Consider the following 19,580-nt stretch of genomic DNA (forward strand, 5'->3'; position numbering starts at 1 on the left):
ACACTTGGTGTCGGGTGTCAGCATGCACTGGTTTGCGGAGTGACAACATCTCTCGTAAATAGCAGCGTGGATGCTATAAAAGACAAACCGACTCAGTCCCCAACACAGACGGCAGCGAGCGACCACCACAGAGACAGCCGGCACAGTCCCCTGGACCTGCCACCGACCCGACAGACCCTCAGCCAAGCCCATAGACGAGGACCGAGCCCAGAGAGACCGGGACAGACCGAGAGGTGATTTCAAAAAAGGACAGAGAGGAACGCCGGATCCTTCTACGGAAAGACAAGAGAGACAGCAGTGAGAATGCAGGTGTGTACCATTGTGGAGAAGAGTGCCGGGGCCGTGGTGGCAGCAGAGCTGGCCTGCAGCTTACGGGAGGAGAACAAGACTCAGAGGGAAAGCTACATGGCAGACTGGCACAGCGTCACCCTCAAGACCCGGCCACAGGACAGGTGAGGAGTATCTGATGATTGGAACGTATTGTACATGAGTCATGTACAATACGTACATGACTCATGTAGTATTGTACATGAAGTATTTTCGGCAGGTTTCTCCGAAGAAACTTGAAAGACTCAGAAAGACAACAGCAATCTAAGCAAACGTGGAAAATCACTGTTTTTAATCTGACTGTCTCCCTGTCTTCTGTCCTGCAGGCAGACCATGAACATGAACGACGACTCTCGTCGCGAGACTCTGTCTCGGCAGTGGGAGGCTCGCTCCCTGCTCCAGAACTGCCCGTCTGGGGTGTACAGAGTGGGCACAGTGGAGAGGGGGGTGAGGGAACACCAGCTCCTCCCCAAGAGGAACACCCTGCCTCTGCCCATCTTCACCCCGGCAGAGCTGGGCATCCGGCTGGGCCGCGGAGCACCCCACACCCTGGAGGACCTCCGCCCCTTCCCCACTCCAGATGGAGCCTGCCCCAACAAGAGGGCCGTGGACGAGATCACCAAGGCCCTTCCTCCAGTCAAGCCATTCAGGATGGAGTTCGCCAAAGCTCCCAAAGCCCTGGGCCGATCCATCTCCCAGGAGATCCAGAGAGGGTGAAGACGACCCACAGGAGGAAGAGACAGAAGGAGGGGAAGTTAGGGAGAGAAGTGTACATAGAAGAGAAGGATGAGCAGCATGCAAGGAAAATGGAGGGACCGAGAACAGCAGGGAGAAGCGTATTTAGATGAATATCCTTTAGTGTCATCCTGTAGTTCTTTAGATACCTGACAGTGTATACCTTTCCCTTACATCAGGGAAATGGCAAATGTCACATGCTTATGGATGGTATTTGAATGTAGCTGGTATTTGCTGGATGGGATGATTCCTATCTGATGACATCTTCTGTGTGATGGAGAGGTGGACACATGCTCGGGGAGGCGGGGGGGGGGGGGGGGGGGTTCTTTCAGCTGTGCCACAGCTAATCCTCTTGCTGCCAAAAGCCTAGACTGGCTGCAAGGCCTTGGGGGGTCGACTACTCTTTGACTGAGACCCCCCCCCAGTCCCCAGTCCCCCCACCCACACTCGAAGTCATAGACAGGCCAAATGCCATTTAGAATGCCAATCTGACTGCATAACTATTGTGCGTTCTGTCCCAGTGTCATGCAATGCCATTTTATGGCAATTGAAATGGAATGAATTTTTTATGTATTCCAGTTGTATGCGTTATTTAAAGTTCATTGGTCAACAGAAAGATCCAGAAGGTGAGGGAAGGAATGTGATTGAGAAGTGAAAGGCAAGGGGATAGAGATAAATGGAAAACTGTGAAGAGGATTTGGACAGGGGGGTTAGGGTGCGTCGTGGTAGGGGGGGTGGGAGGGCGGTAGTCAACACGACAGAGGGACACTCAACATGCTTTGGCATCTATCCCGGTAAGAATGGAGAGATGGTCCGCCTCTGCCTAATCCTATCACAGGCCACAGAACAGGACGACCTGATCCAACGCAGCCAGTCCCAGTCAGGTGTGTTTGCTGGCAGCTTTGATTGGTTGAGTCATGCCGTTGCAGAGATATTGGGGATTAGCCACCCGTAAGACTTGTCCGTCAGTATAGGGACATTTGGCTGCATGATCTGATCTGCCCTGCTTATTGTGTTCTAACTTTGAACTGTTCCTCTTAGAGTTAATCAACAGTTAGAAGTGAATGCTGTGATCCGCTCATGGTACATATGTTGTAGCATACTGTGTTGTGTTTCAAATGTTTTCCCATAGAATTATTTTTCTATAATAAATACTAAGTTGCTTTACACTTTTTATGTTGATCCATTTTCCTGTTGTTCAGCATCACATCAACGACATTCAAAGACGTGCTGTTCAGTTTATATCTCACACTATTAAAGGTTCACAAACAAAACACACTCACACACACACTCAATCACTGACGCACGTACGTATGTACATATGTCATGTAAGGCGGAGTGAGGATCTGCAGTCAACAAGACTGGCTCGTGATCTGACCCCCAGAGGCTTTCGTGAAGGCAGCAACAGCTGATCTGGGTCAAAGAGTCACAGCATACAGATTTAGGCATGGTGTTGAGAGAAAAAATGCTTAAACAAGCACGGAGTAGCCGAGTCCTTATGTTACTGTGGAATGTTGAAGACGTTGGATGGGGCGTGTCAACTGACCTAACAGTGTGCTGGGAGGATGGGCGTCTGAGTTGGGCTCTTATCAGAGCTCTACTGGGAACAAGATGTGATATTCTCCCCCTCCCCCCCCCCCCCCACTCTCATATCTCTCTTCAATAACACACTCTCCACCGTTTTATGCCTCTCATCTATCTTTTATGGGTCCTCCGCAGTGCCACCGCTGTGGGCTCTCAGCCCAGAACGTACCCTCCCCCTGTTGTGGCAGTCTGAACCCAGCCACCACCTTCCCTCCCTGTCTCCATCCACTAACTCCACCAGTCTACACGGATTGCTTTCTTCCGTGTTATTTTCCACCCGGCATAAAAGTTTTAATTTCTGCCTTGGTACTCTTTATTCTCTCTTTATTTGACCCTCTCCTTTGCTCTAATATGTGATCCCTGCGGCAGTCTCTTGTGCTTCTAGTGCAGTGATCTGATGATTTAGGTATTAATAGCTTGGTAAACATTGATGTTGCCATATAGGAGAGACAGTAATATTTCTGCTGCCTGACCTGCTCATATGAGCTCTTAATCACAATGTTCTATCATTTGTCTGTCCTCTGCCTTCATGCCCTAACTAGAATATTACCCCCTCCACACACACACACACGTATGTCAAACCTTCCCCAAAGACTTCCACAATCCAACCCAGAAGCTGCCAAGCCACGAAACACTGTTCCCTAGCAGCCAAAGAATTTCAGTTGACTAGGATGGTGAACACAACATGTACTGGACACAAAACCTTCTACCACTTGATTCAACAAATACATTTCAATCCATCTGCCTTACGATCTATTGGACAAGGCTTTTATACACCACCCTCCTTTGAAAATGACCTTGGATTTTCTAGTGTATGTAGTCACCTTCCAGCCGGACAACTGAATTTACTTTTCATCTCCTGTAATCCTTCTCAGCTTTCAGTTGTCTTTCAACATTGCTAAGAAGGTAAATGGTGTCAAGTCTGCTATGTAGTGTCACACAGTGGTATGCAGTGTCAGAAAGCCCCAGTCCCAATGAACACCTGTCAAAATACAGGAGCTCAAATACCTTTGTGTGCTCTTAAGTGATCCATAAAAAGCTCTTATATAACTCCAAACAGGATAGGCTTTTCTAGGATGGTCATGGCAGGAAAGGTGCACAAAGGCACACACTATTTAAATTCAGATCAACACAGACACACTAATATTGATATGAGACAGTAAGAATGGTTGCTAATTAATCCATTGAAATTGTTTACATAGTTAATAAGTGTCAGACCTCCAAATCATTGAAGGCTGTGCTAGTGTATGTAATGCCAGACATGTTGCTGCTCCCTGCTGGAATTGTTGTGACAATGCACATGACAGTTGTGGAAGAAAATTTTGATTTAGGTTCTGGATGTGTACATTTATTAATCAAAGCTGAGGAGAGAGAGTAACGCCAAACATGAATATGACAACATCAAATGCACAAAATCCATCTGTTGCCAAGTGGGGCATGAAGGCCAGAGGTCTTATCAGACAAAACAATGCACATAAAAAGGCTGACAGCATCTGATGAAGAGAAATACTTGCCTAAGTAACAGATGCAAGTCTTAAATGTATCTAGAAGTAGGCCATAAACAGGTCTTGACCTAAGTCTCCCCTTTCCAGCCATAAGCCCCACCCCTCTTGACCCAAGCCTCCCTTTCTGGCCTGGCCATATAGAGTCTTCACAGCTGACTTCTCCTGAGTAAAACTGACACAGATAAAAGACTGACCTTCAATAATAGACGTGAATCAACACAACACAGTGAAATCAATGAAAAAGCGCAATAGACAAAGCAATGAATAATATGATGCAATAATAATAAAATAATACTAATTGAGATTAACATATACATATGGTAAATCCTTAAAATGTAAATTACATTTTCACACAAATCTCACGCTACTCTTCTGAATAGGAATACATGATAACAGCTGGATATTGCGACTGCAGATGTCAGCAGACACTTTAGATAATTTTATCCTCTACACTAAGACAAACACTAAGGAAAGAAAGAGTCACAGATAGAAGGAACCCAATATTGTCGCCTCCGGTTGAACTATCTTCTTTCTGTGGCATCGTAGTACTCTGTTCAGACATGAGAGAAACCAGAAGCATTTGATGAGAACAACTGACCCACACCTGGGTCAACATCAGTGTTGTTATCACCAGCAGAGAGCCAATCAGCAGCTCTGGCAGCACCGCCATTAACTGCATTATGAGTCTCAGGACTGTCATAAGCACCCGTAACCCACAACCATCCTTTTTGACACCATCTTTGGGGCTGATTGTCTGTGAGGCTTGCTGGGGTGTACGTACCTGTAGCGGGGGGGATGTCTGCCCCCACGGTCCTGGTTGCACTGGGTGGGGGAGGTGGGGGGACGGCCCTTCTGAATAACATAGGGGTCAGATGGCTGAGTGGTTAAGGAATCAGGCTTTTAATCTGAAGGTTGCCGGTTCGATTCAGGCTGTGTAAAAATCACATTGTGTCCTTGGGCAAGGCACTTCACCCTTCTTGCCTCGGGGGAATGTCCCTGTAATTACTGTAAGTCGCTCTGGATAAAAGCATCTGCTAAATGACTAAATTTAAATAACTCCAAGGCATCGTCATGTATTGTTTGTGTTGCTTTCTATACTCTATACTCAGAGGAGTGTCGTGAATGTGCGTCACCTGTTCCTGTGTTGGGAGGGGGGTGCTGTGGCCGGCTCCAGGGGTTCCAGTGGGGTCTGGTAGACCAGGGAAGGGGGAAGCTGGACAGGGGGTGCCCAAGCTGGGTAGGGTAGGTAGGGTGCAGGCTGGTAGTGGTGGTGGTACACCATTGGGTCCTCCTCCTCTTCCTCCTCCTCATGCACGATCACCGGGTGTCTGGTAGCCTTGAGATCAGGAGGAAAACATGTTCACCTGCAAACTCTCCAGCCTCCCCTGCACTTAGTGGTCTGATTAACATGGTTTCTCAGTGCTGCCATAAGTAATCACATCAAGTCGAATGATCATTGAATAATTCACATAGGAGTGCATTTAGACTTTAGGTTCAGAATGCCTTTCGGGTGAGCAAAGTACCTCGGGGGCAGAGGAGGGATGGGAGTATCCAAATGAGCTGAGAGCTGTCATGGTCATGTTGTTCATGATGACCTGGTGCATCTGGGCATTCTGAATCATCATCAGCTCCACAAGGTCTGACATCAACAGTGACACATGATCATTACAGACACTGAAATGTCTGCGCACACTAACTCTGTAACACAATTCAACCCCACGGTAGCACTATAACGAGCCTCGTACAGTGCATTCAATTCAGTCGGTCAGTCTTCAATCTTTGCACTATTTCTATGTTTTCACATGTTGATAACTTGGATCACCTGACAAAAACATTGCCCTCTTTTTATGGACATGGCTCAACCTGATAAATTATTGATGTTCACCTGTGGGAACATACTGTCATTGGCCACCAGTTGACAGAAGTGACAGTGATGCAACATTCAGCAAGAAGATGTATGAACATTTCAAACTGTCCCTATCAATTATACTATGTAAGCCAACTTAAAATAATATATTAGTATCACGTAATTAAGGCAGCACGCACCCTATCACACACACAAACACATTCTTACACAAAGGCAGAAGGACTGAGCCATAAATGAATTTTTATGCACGGAAAGACAGACAGACAGTCAAGTAAAGGAGAAGCAGAGAGAGTGGAACTCGGTGGGTTTATCTTGACAGCTTCTCAGCGGCCAGTCAGCCTGCCATACGTACCCTCCTTGATGTGGCCACGCTTGACGGAGACTGCAGGAGGCGAGGCTGCCGGGATCTGCTGGAGTATAGTAGGCTGCTGAGGCGCCTGGGGACAGATAGGCTGGTAATGAGACTTCGCCTCCAGGAAAGCGGTAGAGAATCTTCTATATCTAGATTCGTTGTTTAGATGAAATGCTCCGAGAGAGGATATCTGCCCGCCACCACTCACTGGATAGATGACAGCGATTCAGATAATGACCAATATTAAATGGAAGCTTTTACTTCGTTTTTGCACTGCCTTTCCCAGAGCGTATATTAATACTTGCCCAACCTCACGCTAGCAAAGGGTACAGTGCATTCAGTAGGCTCTATGAAAGTGTCGAGACTAATCGTAGTGACCTGAAACTTCACGGTCCGGACCCAAGCCAGGAAAGTATGGCCTACTACTTACAGATTGTTGAAAAAAGTGCACATTTTGAGTGTCTGAGTCCCACAGCTGAAATAGTGGGTTGGCATCATCAGTCCATGCCATTTAGTAGAAAGTCCTTTCTGATACTTGCCCCAGCTGAGTTGACAAGCCTGACAGCCGAGTGTGTTTGAAGTTGCCAAGGCGTCAGAGCTCAAACAACAGCCTTGCGTGACGGGCAAAGTGCATTTTGAGACATACACAGTTAGACAATTGTGTTCGACTTCATAATTTATAGAAAAGTCTAGTCAAGAAAGCATGTGTCGAGCTTTGAGTGCACGTTTGACCTGGTCACAATTTAAGTCACACACCACTGGTCGTTGCAAACATTCCTGCAGACAGCCTGTCGAAGCAGGAAACAGGAGCATAGGACCTAGCTGTGTCGTGTTAAATTAAGTTTCTACAGACAGTGTAACTGCGTTTTTTACTTTATAGAATTCTGCTCCCATTCAGCGAGTTGACTTATACTAGCTCAGTTTCCTCCTTCCTGTCGACATCTCCCACGCCAAGGCCTCCGCCCCCAACGCATTTCAAACTGTAATTAATCAATGCGCCGCGCGCAGTAATCTGGAAAGATCGCCTCTATTTTTAAAAAGCGTTGTCACCGTGTGGGCAATGTGAAACAAAAGAAAGCGATTTGGAGAACGTGGTATGGAGAAGGAGAGAAAGAACAACAGTAGCAGGTGATAACCCACACAATGTGAGGGGACAAAACATAGGCTACTTGCCACAGAAAGCATCCTCATCGACAGATGGCCGGTGACATGCATCCTACTTATAATTATTTTCCGTCTATGAAATAGTCACAGTTTGTCGACACACTCAGTTTGCAGTAGGCCCATTATGAGACAACCTTTCTCAACAACTTACTTTCTCTGTCGCTCACTTTTCTCTGTCTTGTGGGCTGTGTCCTAAAATGCACCAATAAACCGTACCAGAACTAAGCTGTCAAGACATTACCATTAGCTTGGTTAGGGTTGCTTATTCGGTTATCTTCTATTCAGTCATATTTAATGATATATAGCAATCTCCTTCACACACACACAAGCCGTGCTGTATTTGATATAAAAGGCTCATTGCATTAGTGATCATTTATTCATGCCGCAGGAGTCCTGAAGAAACTCTGGACCAGAGACCGGATCTCAGCGTTGCACCTCATCACAGCCAACACTATTAGATTAACTCCATTCCCCCACTGAATACATCAGGGAAAATGGAATGGCATCAGTGTAAATGTTATCCTATTACAGAGGTGATGTTGTTGCTTGGTATTGTCACCACAGAAAGTTGGCCACTTATGCTGAGACAGTGATTGAGAATGTTGAGTCGTTAAACCTCTCCTCACCACTCCGCAGTCTGACTCAACTCGCCCCGTCACCATACCCTGTCCCCACCCGTGTCCCCCTTTGGTCCCCCCACCCCCTGCGGCATGTGCTCAAGAACATGGCCATTACCTTTCTCGGTTCCTATGGCAACCCTACCCTGCTCTCCAGCCCTTGGGTGTTGGTTTCAGTGACTGTGTGTGTGTGTGTGTGTGTGAGAGAGAGAGAATGTGTGTGTGTGTGTGCATCAGAGGGAATAAGAATGAGCGGTTGGTGTTATATTATATGTCCTGTTAATATATTTACAGTGAAACTACACTTTCTATTTACTGTTTGCTCACATGCACAAACATACACAAGCAGACACACGCAACTTTAGAATTCCTTGAAACAAACGCACTTGCAAGGTATTCTTGGATCGTTTCACTAGTGTCGACACAGAACACGGTGTGTCAGTGTGGTGTGATTTAAGAACTGTCTGTTTCCTCTTTCAGGCTGATCTCTGGTCAATCAACTGAGCCTGGACCTGGAGCCCCCCTCTGAGTCTCATCAGCCTGCTACATCCTGTCTGTGGGCCTGCCTCTGGTGCGAGGGAGATGGGGGGTGAGACATAAACGGCTGGAGGAGAACATTGAAGACAGTGAGGGCGTGTTATAGACCGCCGGAGACACCGTGGAGAAGAGACGGTGGGCAACGGCAAAGATGGTGAGAGGTGGGGTGGGGGGGGGGGGGGGGGTGCAGGGTTTAACAGAACAGGCTGACACAAGGACTGTTATTCTTTTCTGTGAGTCCACTGTCTTGGCTTACCTTTACAGAGAGAATGTCAGAGAGAAAGAGTGAGGAAGGGAGGGAGGGAGGGAGGGAGGGAGGGAGGGAGGGAGGGAGGGAGGGAGGGGGAGGGAGGGAGGGAGGGAGGGGGAGGGAGGGAGGGAGGGAGGGAGGGAGGGGGAGGGAGGGAGGGAGGGAGGGAGGGATGGGCAAAAGCGGCTGCAGATAAGGCTGTGACTATGTCTCTCTTCTCCTCCCTTTCTCTCTTACACCTTGAGGATAGAGGCTGGAGTGACTCCCCCCCCACCCATGCCACCACCACCACAGACATCGCACACACCCACACACCACAAACGTATGCCAATTAACACATCTCTACACACACTAAGCTCGTTTATACAACATTATTGAGTTGGCCACAGACACCAATTATCTTTCATTTGGTCTTATGAAAGCGAGATGGTGGAGTTAGTGAGGGCTAAGAAGCTTTGCTGCAGGAATAACACTGCCTACTATTTGTGTTTGTATGCCTTCCTATTCCTAAGCTCATTACAGGTGTTTTTCAAAGTAAATCAATGATATGAAACCCACTGGACTCTTGGGATAGTGATGTCAGAGGTGAACTCTTTTATCAATTGTCTGTGTCCTGGAATCATTAAGCTCTCATTTTCATTGTTGTTTGTCGTAGCGTCAGAATTCAGTCCTGCATGATATTCTCGGTCGGTAACGACTAGCAGTGCTATCATTATAATATACAAAACCTCCTCTTGTTAGAGACTGTGTCCTTTGAGTCGGCCTCAGTGTTGCGAATGAAAGGCCACTGGGGTCTCAAAATACAAAGTGGCTATAACTGTGTGTGCACCACTTTGCTCGAAGATTTAAACATACAATCCACCTGCAACATAACTTTAACAGAGTGTGTTCATGCTTATTCAGCTACAGGGTTGACCTGGAAGGCTAAAGGCTTGGCTAAATGTAGAAACAGAGATCAAAAGAGGGGTCAGTGTAGTCTCTGACTCCTTGTCCTTCTTGGAGATTTACATTTACATTTAGTCATTTAGCAGACGCTCTTATCCAGAGCGACTTACAGTAAGTACAGGGACATTGTCCCTGAGGCTAGTAGGGTGAAGTGCCTTGCCCAAGGACACAACGTCATTTGGCACGGCCGGGAATCGAACTGGCCACCATCAGATTACTAGCCCGCTTCCCTCACCGCTCAACGCTCAGCCACCTGACGCCCCGATTTGATTTGTCTTTTGTGCCACAGGCCTATGAATACAACGAGCCCCAGTGATAAAATGTTTTAATCTTAAAACGTTGATTTGGTTAAAGTGGCATTAGACAAAATTGATTTAAAACCTAATAATTCTCCTTCGAAAGGTGGGGGGTGTGATGGGAGTGGGGGTGGGGGGTAGTGTAAAATTGAGAGCCTGAGTCATACAGTAAATCAGTTTCCTTGACACATTCTTAATTACCTCAGAGCCTCAAGCCAACTTGTGCAGGAGAAACATCCAATGAGAAACAGGAAATAGCTGATTGTTTTGGGGGGAGTTTTGTGTGTTTTTTTTACATTTCCCAATTCTCATGCCTTTCCACAAAAGTGTGCAGTGTTTAACCCAGCACACTTTGCACACACTCTATAATTACACTTCTAAAACGTTTGCTCATGTTGATTGGCTGTGCCTTAAGGGAAAGAGTTGGGGGATAGAACCTGAAAGGGAAGAATGAGAGACACCATTTACAGAGGTGGAAAGATGATCGAGGAGGAGTGGAAGGGCACATTGACATACTGACAGCTACATTCAAGACTGAGCAGGTAATGGCTCTTTGCAGCAGAATGTGACAGCACAGCTTGCTTGTGTTTGTGTGTGTTTGTGTGTGTGTGTGTGTTTGTGTGTGTGTGTGTTTGTGTGTGTGTGTTTGTGTTTGTGTGTGTTTGTGTTTGTGTGTGTGTGGCATGTGTTCGTGACTTGTGGCTTTGCATGTCTGTCTTTAACTGATTAAGCTTTGCTATTTAGTATTTCATAAAGCATACCTCCTTAATAGATTTGTTAAATGAGAATGCTATGGGGGATCAGTCAGGTGGAGATTGTTTTTCTCCGGTTTAGCATCTCTATTGTGTGTGGTGTGATTGCACTGTCCCAAGTGTCTCCCTCTTTTCCGTTTGAATGCAAGACATCCCATTAGAAATGAATTGAATTGGCTTTAGAAAGGCCACTTCAATTCTAGAAGGCTGTGTGCGTCTCCACAGAAAATGAGTCAGCTGAGAGGGAGTGATTAGATCAGGGGTCCCCAAACTTTTTTCTGCGAGGGCCAGATAATTTTCCTTTCTTTAATGTTGGGCCGGGTCGGTCTGTAACAGAAACTTACATGAGCCGGAGTGACTACCAGTATTATTGTGGAGATGTTATTATGATTTTAAATGTATTCATTATGCTAGATTAGTTTATTATTTTGTTATGCACCATAAATCTGTACATATCAAGGGTATATGAACTATTAAAAGAGCATAATTACTATTGTAATGACCTTTTTTCATATTCATTGCTATTGAAATCAAAACATTTACTTACGTATGCAAAAATAATCAGTGTGAAATCTTTTCTTTTTTTTTTATGAAAAAAAAGTCTCTGCCATTGTTCAGAGGGCTGGTCCAAATGCGTGGGCGGGCCGTATTCGGCCCGCAGGCCGTAGTTTGGGGACCCCTGGATTAGATAGAAGTTTCTGGCCAATGGTGCCTTCTCCCTATGACAAGTCAAATTTGTGTAAAACTCTCTTACCCCTGTGGTGAAAAAAACAAAAACAATACTACCATGCCTGTAACACCTAGAAACATCCCAAGGAGTTTCAGTCAAGATTTTTTGTTAGGGAGATTTGGTGTTTGGTTACAGAAAATATTAAATGTCAAAGCTGGCTTAATCATGATTATTTCTGACATTGTTTTCAGTGCAGGTGTATAGTTCACTCTTTTCAGTGTGGTTTATGTTGTAAAAGGTCACTCCTGATACTGCATGAAAAGCTAATATACCTCTCTCAAGCGATACACAACGAAGGCTTCATTCCTCAGGGTAGAAGGGTGAACACAAACATTTTATGCTCATGACACCCAAACTGTAAACACAACACTCAAATGAGCATTACGCCTATTAATTACTCACTTTGTACTAGACCTTCACTATCTATCTTACACCAGTTATCATCATCTGATTTGCATATCTAATTACTTCTCGTAAATCAGTAAATAAGTCCTGATTTGCAATAATCAGTCATTCCTTAATGCCTTGTTTGCATTCAGACCTAAATATGACAGGTTTGATTAGTGTCTATTGTCTATAAGATGCCTAATTGAGGTTCTCTAAGCGTTGTAACAAAGCTTTAATTATATTTTCAGGAAAGTGTGTTTTACCATTGATGTCATCTCTTCTGTTGTAGTTTTCTGTTAGTATATGTATCTGAGTCTTGTTCCAACTAGACTCCCCTCCAATCATTAAATTCAACCTGGCAGATAGCGCTTTTAATAGACTTTGTTTAAAAGAATATAGAAAATGCTTTTAAGGTAATGCCCACTAGCCTGCATAAACAATTATATCAAAACAATACTATTCATCCCCTAATAATCACTAATCAGCAATTCTTTCAGTCAACAAACTTGAAAAAATCTGTTACCCCAATCAAATGTATGCTAAAGATAATATTTTGAGTTGTGTGGTCATCGTTAACAGGGTTATATGGTAGAAATTATTTTTCCGGAGCACGATATGATAAAAAATAAAGACAGTCTGTCAAAATGTACAATTTAATTATGTCTTCTGTTAAATAATAATACAATACAGTTGTGTTGGTATTGTTTTATTGTTGGTATCTTAGATCAAATTGTTTGTGGGTATGGAAGAAAAAACTGTATAATAATGTGAAAAATAATGTGTGTGTGTGACTGTGTTTGTGTGTGTGTGTGTGTGTGTGAGAGTGTGTGTGTGTGGACTAATCTACCCCAAGAGAGTCAGCTCTCCTGACAAGTGCTGAAATAATAATGAGAACATTTGTTGCTTCTGAGTATGCAAGAGAAAGAGCGACGAGCTGTGGGGAAAGAAAAAGTAGAAAGAGATGGAATAGATCAGCATGCTACTGTCATGAAACACAAAAGAACAAATTAATATAAAAGTTGAGAAAGGCGAGAGATTGGCTTGGAAGAAAGAATTTAAAGGAAATGAGCAGGGAAAGTCAATCCATCTATAATGGTGTAGAGAACATGAACCTTAAGCAAATGTTAATTGCATTTGTAAGAAAGTAGTATGTCAAGCCTGGATGAAAGACATCCAGTCCAGTCAGGCCTTTGTGGATGAGGTGAAGAGGGCGACCTCAGGGATCTTAATTGCAGTCAGAAAGTAAACGTCAGTTGATAGCGCATAACAGTGCTCTCAGGTCGACACATTTAAGAATTTGCCTACAGACAAATTGAACCATTCTTATGAGTCCGCCATACTCCCTGATTAATATACACTTACTTTACATGTATGTAGGAGTCGGTTAACTGATGACAGGTTGCACTACGTATCATGCTTTATACGGAGTTTGCAAAACACTTGTATAGCTTGCTTCAATAATTCAGAAACGTATTTTTATTCAAGGATGTATGTTGATCTGACTGAGGGTGGCGAGACAGCTTGGTGTCTCTAAGGTTGCCAGTGAGACATAGTAAGTGTAGAAGCCTTGCGTCATGCATTTTTAAAGGTCTATGTTTATCTGAGCTATGAAATGACAGTTGCTTGACTGAAATACATTTTTCATTAACAACTTCTCCAACCTCGCAGATAAAATGTCACATCATTTCCCATTGGTGATCGTTCATCTTGAACTTGCAAGTAATCGCAAAAGAATATTGGGACAAATAGGATTAAGCTATAGCCTATTGTTATAGACAGTAGTAGTTTGTCCTATAGTGTCAAACACAGGCTACAATTAAGAATACAATAAGCAGAACAAAACAAGTTTACTTTATTCGAAGCATGCTGCACATTTGTTTAGAGTGGTATAATACAAAAACCATGCAGCATTGTTTTCTTGTATTTTCTGATTACGAAAAGTGCAAAAACATTTGGTCCAAAATCACGCACGGACCAAGCAGTGCATGCTTAACGGAAATAACCTTTAAACACAGTGTAAACATTGATGGAGTTAATTGGTAAACGTGCAATATTCCTGCGCCTTATGTGTTTTAACCCACATGCCACTACGAATCTGGATGAGAAATACAAGAACATCTACGCCTAAAGTACTGTGACACCTGACACTAAATCGCGCATCTTACTACATGCGCCGTGGTCGGGAATGTTATACATGTTATCGTTCCTAAACTTAATTTAAAAGTTGTTGAATTCGAGCTAACAACATGTAAACATTTTAGTTACTTTGTTCAAGTTGGCAAGCAAAATATTTTTTCGGTGAACATATCACACACATGTAAACAATACTTTGCTGGTTCTTTGAGCACATTTGTTCTTCAAGAAAAATTGGTAGTTTCGAATCAATCGTAATATTAAGATAATAATACTATTTGCATATCATCGTCGCACCAAGAAACAGAGCGCCTAGGAGAGGCGTATGGTACATGGTGAGGCCACAGTCCGTGCGCAACACACCCATCGCCCATCGTTTTGGACTAGCTGAGTCCAATCATTACCGCTTCCACGTCTTTGGAAGGTCTCCGGTCTTTTACCAGAAAGTTAATCATACTCTCCGATTTAATCATGAGGTTGCAGCCAAGGAAGAAGATGCCGAACATTACCGTGAGCGATAAGACGCACAAGACGGCGATCTGCACTACGCGCATGATGAAGAGTTTTCGTTCGTCTGGAGGCAACACCAGCGAACCACCGTCATTGGTTGCCACGTCTGTTTCATTACAGCAGTTTACCAGAGTACCGGCGAGAATCTGGCTCCCGTTAAACAGCGCGCCCTGGGTCAGCCCGACTGGGTCGAAGAATGTAACGTTCATCTCTTCGTGGTTGTTAGCAGCCTGATGTTGGGGTGCACGGTTCCACTAAGCAGACTTTCACCACAAAATCCTGTCTCGAAGTTACACTTTGCTTCATGTGGGAAAAACGATCAGTGAAATAGGCTAGAAACACAATGCTTTCCTCTTGGTTAATATTGCCAGGACTGACTTGTCATTCCGTAGTCTGTATTGCCTCTGAAAAGTCACCACTTTCCCAGACTGAGTCCCGTAAACCGTGCTGCCGGTAAAAGTGCTTAACACAACTTATGAGCAGCTCTGACAGCGCAAATCGTCCCTCCGTCCTGTGAAATGTGAGACTGCCCCTCTGTGCACTGTGCCTTCGTGTGCGCTTTTGTGCCAAGTCTCTGGTGCGTTTTAAAGTGATGATGAGTTCCCCGTGGACCACACCATTGTTCCCCACAAGGGGAGGTGTCTGAAGTAGGTCTGTTGCACGATAATCCACTTATTTGGATTACGCATACGTTTTTAATTTGAACAGCTATTACTTGCCATTCTTACATCATCAAAAATGAACATATTATCTTTCACGTTTTATGTGGTGAACCATAGAATCACATTAATACTGCATGGAATTGGTGTGTGTGGTAATACACCTGAGTTTGAACGGTTTTCAGCTAACTGGAGCTCTTTGCTTCAACTCTCTGAGACTGGTGACTGAGATTGCCTCACTGAAGATGGCAATGCGCAACTGATAGGCATGTGTCATTCAAATAACACATGTCTAACCCTAACACAGAAATGTGTTATTCAAAAAAAAAAAACTTTCAAGGGCACCAGGCCTGTAGTATTGTTTGCCGTCCTTATAGTGCTTTGGTAAGAGCACAATGGTAAATCTGACATAGCTATACTGTACAACTTGCCATCCTCACTTCAAATGGTCTAAACTGCCCTTACAATTGCAGTCTGTTGCATGATATGGAAATGATGCTGCCACCAACAATAGTGGCACATTCACTTTAATATGTAATGTACAAGTCCTTGTGAAGTATTTAAAAGACTTTGTTGGGAACAATAAAGAAGGTCAGAGACAGATTGTCTTGTTTGTCAACATGCAAAGGTGTCTAACTCAATTTAAGCTGCTCTTGATGTGTGGATACAAGCTTCTCTCAACTGCAAACTGACAAGAGTCTGTTCAAACAATGATTAGTACTGCACATGACTTTCATTAGCTTGGGAGACAATCAATTACAGTTCATTAATCACTGGCTGATAACAGAGGAGCACTGAAGAGTTTTCTTTTCTACAAGGCCCAATAATCCTATTAGCATTTTTTATTGAGCTTGTTTTATCTATTTATAGCGGATAGCATTGCTGTGTATAAACCAATATTGCATAAATGTCATTTTCAAGCAACAGGGATTTGAATGTTGATCCCTCCGTTAATACATACACCCGCAAAGTAAAGTAGGCTATTTATGAATACTACACTGTTTAAATGCTACAAAGCGCAGAAAGCTTTTATAAAAACGAATCAAAGTGAAGTAAATCTTCAATGACTATTGCTACTTTATGTAGGTTCTAAAGTTATACCATATAACAGTTTCCCTTCTCTATAGTTCCCTTCCCTATAGTTAAATATAGTTTATGATTGCGCGTGTCAAGTAAACTTAAGCCAGGCCATACTGTTTATCTCAACAGGTAGAAAACCATATGCTATGCCTTGCGTTTACTGTCAGCTCCAAAGTGTTTACATTCAATGACGTATGTGTTATAAAGTCACCGATGTCAGGGATGGGTTTATTAATATTGCCTATCCTGAATCCCACTATGTCTCAATATAGAAATAGATATTATGGAGACACATATAGACATGTCCTATGTGTCTCAAACTAGTTCCTAAGCAACAGGAGATGTGTGAGCATGGAGACAGATGGTTGGTAAAGTTATTTTGGTTGAGAAAAGAAGAGGGGAGGGGATGGAGTGTGCATGGACGGAGGGGAGGGAAAACGTTTCCACTTAGCGCAAGGGAATTGGCAGCCTAGCAACACAAACTAAGTGAAGACATCCCCTAGCAACAGGGAGGTGTTTGGCCCCACCCCTCCCTCCCTCCAGCCCACACCCCCACCTCTGTCTTTAAGGGCCACCACACAGGTTATTACTTCACCTGGACACAGGGATCTCGAAGCCCCTCCGCGCCTGCCCGCACACACACACACACACACACACACACATCTTCTTTATCTACTGCACCTTAGTGGGAGAGTCTTAGGACATAGCTCCTGTCCAATTAGTCTAACAGATTCCCCTTAAGCCAACCCTTTATTAGATGATCAAAGCATGTAAAGGCTGTTTTCAGTGTGCTTGCTTCTGGTGGAGAGGGGAGAGACGTGTAAGGGAAAAATAAATGAGAAGACGATGGCGAACAGTAAAACGGAGAAAGCGTAGTAAAGTGTAGTAAAGCGGAACGGGGGATGACACCGTGACAGCTTTACAGAGCAAAGGACAGGGACAAACAGAGAGAGGGCTGTCACCTGTGGGACTCCTAATCACAGACAAGCAAACGCAGTTGTTAATTACACGTTGGCTCGAACACACACAGAAAAGCTCTGGATAAGAGCGTCTGCTAAATGACTAAATGTAAAAAGCACTGCCCTATAACAACCTCTCAATATGCACTCATTAGCTGTTAAAGTTATTTCAAGGAGATGATGGCTTCATTGCTTTAATTTGTTTTGCATTGGTTTGTGTGTATGTGCATTTGAATGTGTGTGTGTACAGTGCGTGCAAGCTGATGTCCACCTTTTACTGAGTGTGTCTGTTTGCATTGTAGGCAGTAAATTAGAATTGCATGCGACTAATTAAATGAATTGCTATTTCTGCCTCCTGTTTTAGTCTCATGCAGTCTTTCTTTGAAAAAGAGCCTCTCCCATTCTTTTTCACTGATCAATGCATTTCTCATTGCCACAGCTTCTATGTTGATCCCTCTTCTCCTTGCATTTTTTTATCCTCATTCCAACGTGACACATCAGTATTTGAGCAGGTGCCAAAGTACTGTATGGACTTTAATGAGGCACCTGTGGAAAGAGAGAAAACCGTCACTGTCGCTTGCTTTTATATGTCTCCTCTCTTTCCTCTGTGCTGAATCCCTCTTTGACGGCATCCTTGTTTTAGTTGCTACCTCTGGGACACCTGTTGGGGGGTAAGGTGGTCTCAGGTGAGAAGAGGCCAGCTCCAGCAGGTCACATGACAATACAAACACACCGCACCATGTGAGAAAAATAGGGTTCAAATCCATAAGGTATAGCCAAACCTTTCCGTAATAAAAACCCCTTCCTTTCCGTCCCTCGACCCCTCTCCTTCACAGAGGGTCACAGAGATGTATATTTAATGAAGTCAAATCCATCGTAGAGGACCAGGATGAACTGGAAGAGGTAATCTAAACTTGATGTAATTGCATTCTCAGACCCAGTCAGGAGCTTTATCGCAGTTTTATCGAGCTGAGGCTGGGGTTGGGACCGGACCCCTCAACCCCAGCCAGGCCCCTCCTGCTCCTCCAGCTCACATTCTTAATTGGGTGCCATCTGACCTTCTCTTTAGCTCTTCACCCAGCACAATGTGAGCCATGCTCTGGCCAAAATGCAATTTGTTCAGACAGATGGGGGGGGGGGGTTTGGGTGTGGGGTTGGGGGGGCTATATGAACAACATGGGGCCACGGAACCAATCATGAGTAAACAATACAATATTAGGTGTCCATGGAGTGTGTTATCCCCACACCTACTGCTAGGAGCAATCAGAGCCTAATGCCAGCACGCCGTCTAGGTATTATAGCTTATCTATTTATTCCTCTTTTTCTATCAGCCCTCCTCACTGCAATTCCTCAACACTGGTGGCAGTATCTTAGCAACCAGCTAGAGAGAGAGAGGGAGAGAGAGAGAGAGAGAATAGAGGTAGGGGAGAGAAATAGTGATTCAATAAATGGACAAGCGCAAAGATCAGAGGCAGAGAGGGAGGCATTGTCTGCTTCTCTACCTCCACACCACGACTCCATTTCTGCAGGGCTGACGGGTGGCAGTCGCAGCATTGATCTAATCTGTTTTTTATCACCCTGGCTCTCTCTCTCTCGCTTACTCTTTATTTATTTATCCCATTTCGATAGCAAACGATTTTTCTCATGCCCTATCATACCCTGAATGACAGTCCTTTGACGGGACGGATGCAGTGAAGATTCATGTGGACTGAGACCTTACCTTAGAACTCAGGCTGGAAATGTATCTTCCTGAAAGAGAGAAGCATTCACCTATGTACAAACACAAGTGTGTGTGTGTTTGTACATAGGTGAATGCTTGCTCATGATTGGCTCTCTGTATTCTAAATATATAGAATCCACATGGTCCAGGTGGTCCTCTGTGTGTGTGTGTGTGTGTGTGTGTGTGTGTGTGTGTGTGTGTGTGTGTGTGTGTGTGTGTGTGTGTTTGCGTGCATGCGTACACATTTAATTTAAACTGAAATGAGAACAAACTCGGTTAAGCAAAGTATTTGAAATTGTATTTGAAGAGAAGAAACTATTTTTACAAAGGCTTTTATAATTATACATTTGATTCTGACTAATTTCCCCAATGACCATGTGCCGACAGGTCTGCTCATCTGCAGTACCGTTAAAATATAAATGTAAAAGTGGTTTCATTATTGGCCACTAGAGGGCTCTACTGCATAATTCT

The 19,580-nt window shown here is 44.2% G+C and overlaps 3 protein-coding genes across 3 annotated transcripts; 1 reads left to right on the forward strand and 2 right to left on the reverse strand.

Annotated features, from left to right (window-relative positions):
• The first annotated feature begins 118 nt into the window (after nucleotides 1–118).
• tcap (titin-cap (telethonin)) lies at nucleotides 119–1,787 on the forward strand. Its single transcript, XM_067233724.1, has 2 exons — nucleotides 119–452; nucleotides 654–1,787. The coding sequence occupies exons 1-2, from the start codon at nucleotides 304–306 to the stop codon at nucleotides 1,042–1,044; spliced, it is 540 nt and encodes a 179-aa protein (XP_067089825.1). The 5' UTR covers nucleotides 119–303; the 3' UTR covers nucleotides 1,045–1,787.
• Nucleotides 1,788–4,656: 2,869 nt separating this feature from the next.
• LOC136940556 (proline-rich protein 29-like) lies at nucleotides 4,657–5,725 on the reverse strand. Its single transcript, XM_067232746.1, has 4 exons — nucleotides 5,675–5,725; nucleotides 5,285–5,487; nucleotides 4,933–5,003; nucleotides 4,657–4,701 (listed from the first exon to the last, which is right to left on the reverse strand). Exons 1-4 carry the CDS (start codon nucleotides 5,723–5,725, stop codon nucleotides 4,673–4,675), a joined length of 354 nt encoding a protein of 117 aa, XP_067088847.1. The 3' UTR covers nucleotides 4,657–4,672.
• Nucleotides 5,726–13,884: 8,159 nt separating this feature from the next.
• rprml (reprimo-like) lies at nucleotides 13,885–14,900 on the reverse strand. Its single transcript, XM_067233475.1, has one exon. It carries the CDS (start codon nucleotides 14,898–14,900, stop codon nucleotides 14,565–14,567), a length of 336 nt encoding a protein of 111 aa, XP_067089576.1. The 3' UTR covers nucleotides 13,885–14,564.
• Between the last annotated feature and the right edge of the window lie 4,680 nt (nucleotides 14,901–19,580).

The sequence above is a fragment of the Osmerus mordax genome, chromosome 3 (assembly GCF_038355195.1).
Source record: "Osmerus mordax isolate fOsmMor3 chromosome 3, fOsmMor3.pri, whole genome shotgun sequence".
Taxonomy (NCBI): domain Eukaryota; kingdom Metazoa; phylum Chordata; class Actinopteri; order Osmeriformes; family Osmeridae; genus Osmerus; species Osmerus mordax.